The sequence below is a fragment of the Thermobia domestica genome, chromosome 10 (assembly GCF_964235325.1).
Source record: "Thermobia domestica chromosome 10, izTheDome1.hap1.1, whole genome shotgun sequence".
Lineage (NCBI taxonomy): Eukaryota > Metazoa > Arthropoda > Insecta > Zygentoma > Lepismatidae > Thermobia > Thermobia domestica.
The window spans coordinates 243,685,364-243,699,631 of record NC_137463.1 but is presented as its reverse complement, the minus strand read 5'-3'; the positions used below and the strand labels follow the sequence as shown (position 1 = coordinate 243,699,631).

Sequence of the window (14,268 nt, the reverse complement as noted above, 5' to 3'; positions counted from 1 at the left end):
GGACTTCCTTTATAAATCTCCCGTAAGGGAAGTGACTGAAAGAAAAGAAAAGAATAATCTTTGAGTTTCTAGAGAACGAAATCAAGGAGATGATGACCAGAGCCACAATTTATTCAACTTTTATACTCGGAAAACAATTTTAACTTTAGACATTTCGTATTTTGATATGATTTTTATATTATATAGCAGAATTTAAATTTGCTCGGCGCCAATAACGATTTATTTACATAATTTACTAGTTTAAAGATTTTAACTTCAACCAGGCAATTAGAATTCATTTCCGGGCCATTTTGGTTACAGTTTATGCTGTAGCTATTAAAATTATTATAATAAAAAATAATTTTAACATTATAACAATCTTAGTGATGCAGTTGACTTGGCTTAAAGTGTGTGACTCTAATCATATATAACCCCAAAATACTGTATATAAAAATTGAAAGGAAACAGTAACTTTTATCGTAAGTTAAACTATAATACCTATGAACAAGTATTTATGCCATACTATTTTGTTACCTGTATTTTTATATTAAACACATGCTTAAATAAATAGTGTAATTGAGTCGTAATGCTTTATAAGGGGTGTCTTATAAAAAACGCAACTTTTGAAATACCCGCCATTTCTGTTCTGGTAAGTTGGCAGCACTGAATCTTACATGATTTTCTTCTGTTACCTTTGTGGTTAGTAGTCACGGAGGGCCGAATAGCGCATCCTCGTCATCTGTTTTCATTACGAATGGAGCGCTTCGTAACGGAACAGCGTATTGTCATAGTAAAAAACTTACTACAAACGTTGTGAGCCCTGCATTCCTACTCGTACAGAATTATTGTGTGGAGTAACAGACGAACTTAAATCACCGTTAGTAGTTAAAATGTTAACGGAATCACTTCATTAAAAACTCAGTCGAGATAATTACTCTAGCTATCAATTGTAACAATCGGGAATTCAGAAATCGGCTTCCATTCAAAATTTAACGTTTTGAGTAACGGACAGACGTAAGTCACTGTTAGTCGTTAAGGCGTTAACGGATTGACTCCAAAGTCAGTCGAAATAATTACTCTAGCTATCTGTTACAAAAAAATCAGAATTCACAGTTTGCTTATGTTCAAAAGTTATCGTGAGTTCTAACAGACGGTCGTAAGTCGCCGTTATCCGTTAAAATGTTAACGGAATGACTCCATTAAGAAACTACGCTGAGATAATAACTTTAGCTATCTATTGGAAACAACAGAATTCAAATATTCACTTTCGTTCAAGAATTATCGTGTCGAGTAACGTATGTACTAAATCACCATTAGTTGTTAACATGTTAATGGATTAACTCCATTAATATCTCGGTCTAACGGGTGAGGTAAGTTACCGTTATCCGTTAAAATCAAAGATTTCGTTCAAGAATCAATTCGTTCAAGGGTTATCGTGTGGAATAACGGACGGACGGAAGGACTAACGTAAGTCCCGCTTGAGAGATCCTAATAAACAAGAGAATTCAGTTATTACGATCAACTTATCAAAACTTCTTTTTTATTGCATTTATTTATTTATTTATTTATTAAAAATTCACTTGTTTTAACTTGTAAATTTTTGGTGTTCTAAAATTTCAGGGTCCTCACGATCCGAAACCACCTTATTCTTTTGAGCTAACAACCAACTTCTTCCGAATAGACAGTGATGGAACGTTAGTAGTCAATGAAGATAATTTGGACAGAGATCCACCAAGTCCTGGGAAATTCAGGTTTCAGGTAAAAATTCAAAATATTATTTATAGCATCATGAGCCAAAGTGAAACTTTTAATACAAATTACTATGAATAAATGCTGGACAAAAGTCAAATAATATAATCGTTACCATCAAATTACGCAAGTTTTTGAAAAATCAAAATGGGAATCTACGAGGGTAAGTCAAAGAGTTAGTTGCACTGTTTAAGAAAATAAAGCAGGATAGAAATTTTACAATGATTTTATTTGTATCGTAAAGTTGCATTCACAATCTACTTTTCAACCTAATTACATCCGTTGTTTAAGCATTTGTCGAAGAGTGGTACAAGATTTTCTAAGCTTTCTGCAAGGCGTCCAATGCCCGATAACTCTTCTTGGGCTGCAGCTTTCACTTCGTCATCCGAGTGGTATCGTCGCTTTGAAAGTTCGTCTTTCATGGAACCAAACACATGATAGTCACACGGAGAAATGTCTGGGCTATAAGGAGGATGATCGCACACTTCCCACCTAAATTTTTGTCAGAAGTTCGCACGTTCGTTGTGCTGTACTACTTCGCGAGAGCTTGAAGTGACATTGCATTTTCACCGTACACTTCATGCAACTGCCGATAACTTTCCGTGCAGTTACACTTTTTCGGCCACAAAAACTAATCACTACACGCATTTCCAATTTGGACGCCGCTTGCAGCTGTCAAGACATGTGCACGACTGATTGTCAGAATACTTCCACTTGCGTCGTGAAAGCCGCTACGTCACACGGTACAGCTACATGTCTGCAATGTTGCCACCCAATTTCATCAAAATAGCGTTTGACCGAAAATATTTACGAAGGAGTGCAACTAACTTTCTGACTGACCCACGTAATAAAGTTTGTTCTAGAATTACAGAAAACCAATGTTCATCATTTGTTTAATGGTACTTTTAAATTTTTCGAAAATTATTAGTTAATTTATGTTCTTAATAACATTTACATAAATTCAGTCGTCAAAATAATTCTTTGACTATATTATTAATAAAATATAATAATAGTCAAATCATAGAAAATATTATTTGATTCAATATTGTCATTTAAAAAAAAATGTGAAATGAACAATAGAAAATACCCTTCGAATCAATCAATGTTACGATTAAAATATCGTAAAATTGAAAAGTTGAAAATTTTCTCTGAACCAATGTTACCATATAAGAAAATGTTGAATTCGGTTATAAAATTGTTTAGTGTAATGTTATCGATAAGGAACAAGAGTTCTGTATGTCCAACTCTTAACAATTTTTGTCACTCTTTCCAAAGGATATTGAAGCTTAAAGTCAGTTGTGTCTTAACTATATGCTTAACACATTAGATCATGTAGCATTTAAGATGCATAAAAAAGCAAAATGAATTTGTACATTTTGGATTTCTTTCTAAATTTTGTGTTCTGTTTTGCATAGGCGGCACCAGGATTTTCATAATGTGCGTGCAGGCAAGAAAGAGACAACACATCCTAACATTGTTACCAGAACGCTCTGCACTATTGAGCCTTAAGATCTCAAAAATAATCTCTAAGTTTTACTAAAAATGAAAAAAGAAAAAGAAAAGAAAGAAAAAAAGAAAACTAGAAAAACACTGTATTATAACGAGTAACTTATGAGACACTTAAGAAGTCACTCAAATATATCCAAACAGGAGACAATAAGTATACAAAATAGAAAGGATTATTGTAGGAAATCTGAAAATCGAAGTTAATGTGGTTGCAGCTGCACGCACTGTACCCACTGTGGCGCCAGCTATGCTGTTTTGTGCAAACAAACACTAGATTTTTAGTTGTTTGTCGTCTTACAGAATTATTTAGATATTTTTTTTTAATCTTGTTATAATTAATAATGAAAGTAACAATTTTTCCTCATTTAAGTCTTTTCACTAAACAATATATGAGGAAAACAAATTCAATTAATCGTTAAATTAAAATAATTTTGAAAAGGGTTTAAATAGATATTAAATTTAGAAGTAATAGCATAAAATTAGATCAAAATAAATAAATAAATGTTATATATTTTACAGGTCGTTGCGAGAGAGGTTGGTGGAAGCGCTGCTAGCGCGCCGGTCTCTCTGACTGTTAGTTTGAATGATGTTAATGATAATACGCCTCACTTGCCTATGGTGCCACCTATCACAGTTCAAGCGGGAGAAGGAAGGAGACAAGTGGTTCAGGTATCTGCATATCTTTCATTACCTTTCACTATTTATTTATTTATTTATTTTTATTTATAACAGTTTCAGATACAGCACTAGGCCATTTTACACTGAATCATTTTAACAATTCTCGCAGCTTATGTTTTCATGGTTGTTGTTGAAAACTCAAATTTTTGTATTATGTGAAAGCCTTATAAAGCAACTATTAAATCAAAATTCCTTGTATTGTTTGTTGTTAGTTATTTACAAGCTGTTGGAGGTAGTAAAGACGCATAGAATAGTGACTATGTTTCAACTACCTTATAACTTTTCAATTAATATAACTTAATCTTGCTTGTAGCTGAAGTTTTAATAATAAGTATTGTCTATCCTAGGTAACTGGCTCAGACCGTGATTATGGTGAGAATGCAGAAATTAGATACAGCATTTATCATGTTTCAAATAACGGAAGACCAAAATTTAAAATTGATCCTGTGACAGGAGTCATCGAAACCACTGGTAAATTGAATGCTGGAGAGCAGTATAGTATAACAGTGCAGGTATGAATTTTACTTCTAATTATGTCTTAGTACACTTTTATGAAAATGATGTAGAAGTTTGGAAAGATAAATTTCAATAACAAAATTTTAGATAATTTCGTTAATGATAATTTTTATGCTCAAAACACAGCTAAAACACCGGTTAAAACAACAAAATAAAACACTGAAGAATTGTAAAAACACAGAAAAAGCACGGAGTAAAACTGCAAAATAAAACATTGAAGAATCATAAAAAAAACAACAGAAAAAGCACTAAGTAAAACTACAAAATAAAACATTGAAGAATCGTAAAAAAAGAAAAAGCACTGAGTAAAACTACAAAATAAAACACTGAAGAATCGTAAAAAAAAAACAGAAAAACCACTGAGTAAAACTATAAAATAAAACACTAAAGAATTGTAAAAAAAAAAAAGAAAAAGCACTGAGTAAAACTACAAAATAAAACACTGAAGAATCGTAAAGAAAACCAGAAAAAGCACTGAGTAAAACTACAAAATAAAACACTGAAGAATCATAAAAAAACAGAAAAAGCACTGAGTAAAACTACAAAATAAAACACTGAAGAATCGTAAAAAAAACAGAAAAAACTGAGTAAAACTACAAAATAAAACACTGAAGAATAGTAAAAAAAACAGTAAAAGCACTGAGTAAAACTACAAAATAAAACTGAAGAATTGTAAAAAAAAAAGAAAGAAAAATCACTGAGTAAAATTACAAAATAAAACACCGAAGAATCGTAAAAAATACAGAAAAAGCACTGAGTAAAACTACAAAATAAAACGCTGAAGAATCGTAAAAAAAAACACTTAGCACTGAGTAAAAAACTCAGAGAACTGCAAAATAAAACACTAAAAAATTTCAAAAACACAGATAAAACACTCGGTAAAACTGTAGAATAGTTTTATTATAGACAAAGTGAGAAGGTCGAAGTGCATGCAGTAGTCGAAGTGAGACAGTATGCGATGGTATGCCATACCGCCTCTGGTTTTTCAGTGATGAAGGCATACCATCTCTGGTTTTTCAATGATTAAAACATACCGTCACTGGAAAGTATATGCTAAATACCTTTAATAAATCCATTTTTTATACATAGTAATTGAAGAATAGCTTTGCACGTAAAAAGATTTTATTTCTTATGTAGAAATAATTTCTAAGTTAACAACACCGACATTTTTGATATATTTTTCCTACCTTTTGTTTTTAAAATGAGATGTCTTCAAAGAAGTTACCTAGTTTATGTTTTGATGTACCATAATGAATTGTTTCTTTTTTATGTATGTGTGTGTATCTTCTTCTATTAATGCATATAAATGTCATGTTTTGAGCATGGGCGGATTTAAGGGTTGTCTGCTATGGGGTCGGACCTTCCGGAGATTTGGAATATCCCACAATCGAGTGGAAGGACCGGGAGTTTTCCCGCAGGAAATTGTTAATATCCTCATTTAGTTATTGAGCATTTTCGTGTATAAGTCTCTATAATACAACATAAAGTGATATTTTAATTTTTTTTTCAGAAAGTTGTTGGCGGGGAGTCAAAGTCTCTCCATATCCCCCCAGTTACTACAGAGAAGCTCTCCAATAGTTTTCAGTCATTATGTAAATAGAAATTCAATCTTTTAGGCAACATACCATCATTGTATTTCAACATTTATATAGCCGGTATGTCGAGTCAAATTCGTAATTAAACATACCGCCTCTGCTTTTTTCCCACTTCGAACACTGACTGTATGTTCAAATGATGCATGAAACACAAATGAAATATTGGTTAAAATTGCAAAATAAAACACAGACAAATCGCAAAAACACAAAAATGTACTGGATAAAACTGTAAAATAAGACACTGAAGAATCGCAAAATCAAACTTTTTATTTTAGACGAACTCGTCGAACACTGAGTTCAAATGATGCACAGATAAAACACAGATAAAACATTGGATAAAACTCCAAAATAAAACACTGAAGGACTACAAAATATCGATAAAACTTAGAGTAGAACTGAAGAATAAAACATTGAAGACTGACACAAAGTGCAGATTAAATACTGGATCAAACTACAAAATAAGAATCGCTAAAGAATCGCGCAAAACAGATAAAATTCTGGGTAAAATTGCAGAATGAAACATCGAAAAATCGTACAAAATGCGGATAAAATGCTGGGTAAAACTGAACAATAAAATATAGGAGAATCAAACGTTTTATTGTCGACGAACTCTTCAAACGCTATGTGTCCAAATGATACGCAAAACACAGATGAAACATGTAAAACTGTAGAATAAATGATTGAATAGACAAAAGAACGTGATAACACAAACTGAACTAATTATTTAAATAGAACACACTTATATTGTCACTGGTATGCAATTTAAATTGATTAATTTAATTGTGTTTATTATTGTTGCTAACGTATATACGTGTTGGATATTCAATACTGAATATATTTTGTAGTTTTGCGCTATTTTAATTTGACCTCAGATAATCAAACTAGGGTTACATAGAGTATGTGGATTTTAAATGTTGATTACCAGGTCATTCTTTTAATTTTGACCAAATATTTGGAACAATGCAATATCATGCTAACAAACAACAAATAATTATATTACAATAATAGCTGTTATGGTAATGTTGCATAGCAACAATAAGCAATTTTAATTCTTAGTAATTGAGATGGCTAAAGAACTTCAGCTATCAAAAGATTTCCACACATAGTTCTTTGGTGCTATTTGCAAATACTTCTTTCCAATATTAATACAAAATACTGAAGATTTCTATGATTTATATTTCTTTAACGTAAGTACTGTAAATAGAAATTTAAAACCTAATTTTATGTTATTTTTTCTTTAGGCTACTGATCGTGGTGGAAAGTCAACACAGGTTATTGTTGAAGTTACTGTTATCCCTGGACCGAATACACGGGGCCCAGTGTTCCCACAATCTACGTACGAAGTACAAGTTAGCGAAGGTGCTTCAATAAATTCAACCGTAGCAACAATTACAGTAAGTATTTTACACATATCAATAGGTATACATATATAGTAATTTTGTAATATACATTTTGTAATATACATAGTATACATATATAGTAGTGAAATATAATTTCGTTAAAAATATCATAGAGTGTTAAAATCCCTGCTTTTAAATCCAAAATCGAAAATGTAAATTTTAAAATGTTAATAAGCACAGAAAAGCTATATATTTTTGAAAGAACAATTTATTTATATATTTAAAAAAAATCAAAGAAGTAATAAGTTCTGATAATCGTACTTCTACTCAATAAATGTAACAGTTATTGTTTAACAGTTTCCAATGAAAGGCAGTACTAGAAATTTATTACATTAATTCCTTGCGTCCCAGTGACATCCATGTGTATGTCATAAAATACTTGGTTGCAAAATACCAGTGACATCCATAGAGATATCATGAAAACACATCCTTTGTTAAGGGTCTTATTAGTCCTGGAGATGATGAAATTTTTTAGTTGATAAAAGACACGAGTTCTACTGTTTCTCCATAGGGACAGCACCTTACTGACAGAAAAGAAAAAAATATTTTGCCCAGTAGATGGTAGGCCTAAGGAAGCCATGTGTTTGTTTTGACGATAAACAATTGGCAATTACGATATCGTATTTCGAGATCAGAAGAAAGAAAAAAAACTTTGTCTTTGATCTCCGATCAATGTTGATAACCTAAGGCAGCATAAAATCCCTTCAGAACATCAAAATTTCCCTTTTTCAGTCCAAATGTTCCACAATGCAAATATATTTTTATCACTAATGTGAATGCTCCCATCGGGTGTGCACAATAACTATGCTCCATATAACGGTCTAGACAGTCTTTTAATAATAAATGAAAGCCTGGTATTACAGCATGCACATAGGAAAATGACAGCTGGAACGCAAGGGATTAAACTTACAATATTTAACTTGTGTATTGTTCATAATATAATAGCTATCTTCTGACCTTTTCATAGGATTTGTTGAACTGTATTAACAAAGGAGAAAAAGTAAAAGTTGTAAATAGGTTATTAAAATAACTTGGCCGAAAAAATTACAACAGATCTGTGTCTTTTTGCTAAATTTACAGCCGTGTTCAAACATAATTCAACACTCACCTTTTTGTCAATGCAACATAGTTGTATATGGGGCTGCGGTGGCTCAGTGGTAGAGCGTTCACCTCTGGTACCTGGGATCCTTGTTTCGATCCCAGCTCGCGCCAAGTGAGTTTTGTGGTGGACAAACATCATGTGCGCGGGTTTTTTCGGGGTTCTCCCGTTTCCTCCCACTTTCTTCATTCCACCATTTCACTCATTTTTCATCATCACCGTCTTCTTTAGCCTAGCCGGCATAAGCGTGGGACATAAAACTGAAATATGTCTTTTCATTACATAGTTATATGCTTTTGTGCTTTCAACATTTTTGTAATATTTTTGATGTCTCTATAACAAGTTACTTACGAGTTCAAGTACAGATTTTTCGAAAGGAAGGTAGATGTTCATTTTTTTTTTTTTTTTTTTTTTTTACATGGCTGTAAATTTAAATTGTGAACTTAATGAGCACATTAAACGTAAACTTTACAGTAAGTATTGAAAGCTCGCTATCTTATTAAGTTTAAATACATTGGACCCTATTATATAAGGGTAATGTTTCTAAAGTATTAAATCTTACTTTTATTCTTTTCAACTCTTAGGCTGAAGATCCAGAACAGGACCCTGTAACGTATTCTATAGTGTCTGGGAACGATCTTCGCCAATTTGCTATTGGATCGAAGACTGGAGTAATTAATGTCATAAGAAAACTAGACCGCGAGGATCTTACAAGATATCAATTGGTAAGTACAAAAAAGGAAATAAATTGTTAGTGCTGAACTCTCACTAATCTGTTCCTGCACTTTATGGAGCTTAATGCTGAAATCATCAACCTGGCTGCTGCTTTTTTCAGTCAATCTAATCAATGGAGAAACTTGGTATCTTTTTATTTTTAAGTACATTTTATTTTAAGTTCCTTTTAGCAATATAAATAAAGAGAAGACCACTAAGAAATTAATACAGTGATCTTGCTTCTGAGGAAAGGATTAAATTGTACATTATGTGAATTCAAGAAAAAATGTTAAGACAGTGACTTTAGTTTATATGGAATTAAATTTAGTCCACTCGTCATAAAAGTACAATTTAATCTATTCTTCATAAAACATGAAGCAAGATTACTGTGTTAATTTCTTAGTGGTCTTCTGTTTATTTATCTTGCTAAAAGATTCTTAAAAAAATAATTACTTAAAACGTACTTAAAAATAATAAATACACATTTTTTTTTATTTATCATGTTATAAACAGTTTCATTCAGACGTATGAGCCTGAACGATACCAATTCCAATAGTAAACTCAATTTTCGGTTAGGATCAGAGGCTAAATGAAAGAGCATTTTGGCAATTTAATACACAGATAACCTGCCGAGGAAGACAGATATCACTGTCAAAACTGCGTAGAGCAGGAAAAAAAAAGTTTTCTGGTCTTTTTTTGATTATATGAGTTTTCTGTTTGGTGTCACTGATTATAAGAAATATACAATTAAAATATAGAGATTACTACATATATGAGAGCAAAGATGGTCAGTAATTTACCACTAAGTTATGTAATGAATTATTACTTTTTATTTTATAGATCATAAAAGCTGAAGATAATGGAGGCCTTTCAAGTACAGCTGAAGTCAATATAAAGGTGACGGATATCAATGATAAGAATCCTGTGTTTAAGGACCTGCCTTACGTGTTTAGGATTAGAGAAGGGGAAAGCTCCAAGATCATTGGCCGAGTTCATGCCGTGGATGCAGATGAAGGACAAAACGCTATCGTCTACTACTCTGTACCCGAAGACATTCCATTTGCTATTGATGCCATGACTGGAGAAGTCAGAACAAATAAAGAACTCGATTTTGAAAAGCAAAGAGTAAGTACTTTTCCTTCATATCTTTTTCTCTCCAAGTTATCAGCTTTACATGTATCATGTTGCAACACACTTTGAATAATCAAAAGTCCTTTTCCTCTCCAAGTTCCCAGCTTTACTTTTATCATGTTGCAACACACTTTGAATAATCAAAAGTCCTTTTCCTTTCCAAGTTCCTAACTTTACTTCTATCATGTTGCAACACAATTTCAATTATCAAAAGTTCTTTTCCTCCAAGTTTCCAGCTTTATTTCTATCATGTTGCAACACAATTTGAATAATCAGAAGTCCTTTTCCTCTACTTAAAAATAAATCAAGAATATTTTAAGAGTATGCTTATAACTTTTAAGGATTATATGATTAAAAATAAAAGCAGATGATACTAGTAAAAATGTGTTATAATGTAATTTATGAACTTAGAATGAAGAAAAAATGTATATGATATTAATATGAACATTCTTCATAAGTATCCCATGCTTTTATTTTTAATCAACTAATTATTATTATTGTAATTATGTAATTATGGACCCAAGAGGAACTGGAATGGGGAATGGCGGAAACGTCATAACGAGGAATTACATAATTTATACGTTTTACCAAACATTGTTAGGGTCATCAAATCTAGGAGGCTTAGGTGGGCAGGTCATGTAGATAGAATGGAAGAAAGCAGAAACGCTTTCAAAGTCTTGAGTGGAAGACTAATCGGAAAACGACCATTAGGAAGACCTAGACACAGATGAGAGGACAATATTAAGATAGATCTCGCAGAGATAGGAATACAAAATAGAAACTGTATCCAGTTGACTAAGGATAGAAGTCAGTGGAGAGCTTTTGTGAACGCGGCATTGAACCTCGGGGTTCCATAGGCATAGAGTTAGCTAGTTATTATTATAAGAAGATGCAAAAATATTCCTGCCTTTTTGCATTTTGATAAAAGCATAACGTATGTGATATATTAAAATAACTAATAATATACACGTACATGATACACGAATTACCTAAAGCATTTTTTATCAATACGTTGCAAATTTTCTAACTTCTAAAGCTGCTTCTATTGAGCATTATTCGAAAATTTTCTGAAAAACTTTCCTTTAAAATTTTAATCAACCTTCGCGACATTTGTCACGAGATAATGGATATACAAGGTACTGGGAAACAATGTCACACAGAATTTTAGATGACTTTTTGTAATAAAAATAGAACAAACCAAGGACAATAGATTGTATTAAAACAAGGATGAAAAATATTTTCTTAAGGCCCTACATGTGTGAAAAATGTCACCTAAAATATCTAAAACTCTTCACTTCAAAATAAGTAGGCACATTAAAGACGATTAAAAGCCAAAATTAAGAAAAAAGAACAACAAAAAACTGTCAGGTATTTTGCAAGCGATTAGTGGTTAGTTTGCTACGAAAAGATGTAGATAAATTCAAATAAAGTAGGATTTTTTGGCCAATTGGGGAGGAGGGAGTTGCAGTTTAAGGTTACTTTTGAGTACCAAGGTTATTTGAAACATGCATATATATAGTTTAAGGTGGAATCCGAATCAGCGTAATGTATTCAAATTTCAAATGATGCTCTTTCATAAAATTCAATAATTCGTTTAATACCGGTACAGTAATATTCCATGATATTATTTCATATTTTCGAATATAGAGTTCTTTTTTTGAACTAATATGAAATTTATGAGATTTATATTAATTTCACATATTAATCCACATATTCTTATACCTATATTAGTCTGCATTTTTCGAAAGGAGTAATCTTTGAGGTAAGCAAATAACTGCATAGCATGATCTGTACACACGTTAATTTAAATTCTCAAAGTCAAATAATTATTATGTAGTTCTAATGTTAAACAGATTTATGTAATTATATAATTTCTAGGAAGTGGAAGACTCAATATTAGTTTTAATTTTATAAATATGAACAAATATAGAAAGTTAATGTTGTGATATATCGTATTTATAGCAAAACAAACACTTTCTTCATATTTAAGTTTGTTAGTATAAAATGAAACAAGAGATATCTTGAAGTCTGACTAAGATTGAATGGGTATCACAGCCATAACTCGTAGCAATCTTCAAAGAAATCGAATTGGATAAACGATTTCTTATTCATTAGTTTTATTTAATTTGGATAAAATATCAAATAAGTTGATCAAAATAGTAAAGTTTGAGTATGTTTTGTTTTCCCGCAGGAATATAGGTTTGTTGTAACGGCGAGAGATGGTGCTCCTGATCCTCGAATAGCTACGGCAACAGTAACAGTGGAAGTAATGGATGCTGATGATGAACAACCGATATTCCATCTTATGAGTTACGAGAGTAGGGTGCCTGAAAATGTTCCTGACTATATGGTCGTTCAAGTGAAGGTATTTTAATTCGCTTCCATTTTAATTTTTTTTATTTGCATTGATTACGCTAATTATGTAAAATTGAATACTTTTATTTTTTTATACATGCAGCTTTTAATGATCTAAATGAATTGTGATGGTTCATAATATTAAGTTTATAATGCTAATATCTATATGTCACTATGGACAATGGTCAGTAACGTATAATATAATTTTCTTTTATGACCAGATCTGCCTATTTATGTTATTTAGTTTCGGCCAGACATGAATATCTATCCTTTTTACAATTAGTTTAGAACATAAAAGATACGCCATTGTGAATGAGTGTATATCCGTTTAAAAAGAAGATATTTTGTAAAAATTGTAAAAAAAGTAAATGTTAAAGTATCTTCGAAAAATACATAAATTCGAATATATTGTATTCTGTGTTATTCATTTTGAACAGTTAATTATGAATTGCGTTTGAGTAATTCTTTAGTACATCAAAACGAACTTAGGGCAAATATATAACGAAGTGTGAACTGAAACAAAACTTTATATATATATATTTAATGGTGCCGAAATCCACGGGAACTTTGAGACTAGCTTGAAGTTAAGTATGACAGTCTCACATTTGTTATTACAAATACTGTATATGGTATTGTGAAGTAAAAAGATGTACCAATCTATTAAGATTGATGTACAAAGTAATCGCGCTGAGGAAATTAATACTTCATCACCAGAATCCATATCTAGTTTGGCTGTTATGATTCGACAGCTAGGATAATCGATAACACAGAATACGATATATGCTAATTTATGTTTTTTTCGAAAACACTTTAACACTTACCTTCTTAATTTTTACAAAATATCTTCTTTTTTAAACGAATGTACACACATTCACAGTGGCATAGCATTCATGTTCTAAACTAACTGTAAAAAGCATAGATATTATAATTGCTGTAGTCCTAAAATTTTCAGAGGGTATACGCTGTTTTGTGATCATCTATAATTGTCATAAAAGACATAGAAGGCATTTTTTTTTTAATAAAAGAAAACACAGTATTAATTCAATTAAAATATAAAGGATTAAAAAAGAAAACGCATGTATTAATTCAATTAAAATATAAAGGATTAAAAAAGAAAACGCATGTATTAATTCAATTAAAATATAAAGGATATATTACTGTTTTATAGTCTAAAAGCATTTCATACCATCTTCTTGATAACACTTCTCACTTAAATCACCACTTCCAAAGACTCTCACCAACCATTCACGATACCATTCGATCCATTCCATGAGCTATACTTCTCCGTTCCATGGCTCCGGGCCCATGCGTCTTAAAACCACAAATCCATTTATCATAAACAAGTCATAGCAAGGTTGGCATCCAAAAAAAAAAAGCAGTCCACATCGATCCAAGGTTTATCTTTCTACTGTGCTCTATCCCAGGTTTTAGATGTCGGGTAATTGGCCCAGCACAACCTCCAACCTGGAGGACCAGGCTGACTGCAGTTCCAAAGAAGTGGGCAATGGAGGCGCCACATCACGACGCCGGGTTATCATTGGAGTCA

At 31.7% G+C, this 14,268-nt stretch overlaps 1 protein-coding gene across 2 annotated transcripts in view; it reads left to right on the top strand.

Annotated features, from left to right (window-relative positions):
* Cad99C (cadherin 99C) overlaps positions 1-14,268 on the top strand; it is a 295,315-nt gene that overhangs the window by 248,841 nt on the left and 32,206 nt on the right. For both annotated transcript variants that reach the window (XM_081729433.1, XM_081729434.1), the window contains 7 exons: positions 1,600-1,737; positions 3,754-3,903; positions 4,260-4,424; positions 7,265-7,417; positions 9,107-9,247; positions 10,077-10,361; positions 12,559-12,732. In XM_081729433.1, coding sequence (XP_081585559.1) covers positions 1,600-1,737; positions 3,754-3,903; positions 4,260-4,424; positions 7,265-7,417; positions 9,107-9,247; positions 10,077-10,361; positions 12,559-12,732 — 1,206 coding nt within the window. The remainder of the gene's footprint in view (positions 1-1,599; positions 1,738-3,753; positions 3,904-4,259; positions 4,425-7,264; positions 7,418-9,106; positions 9,248-10,076; positions 10,362-12,558; positions 12,733-14,268) is intronic.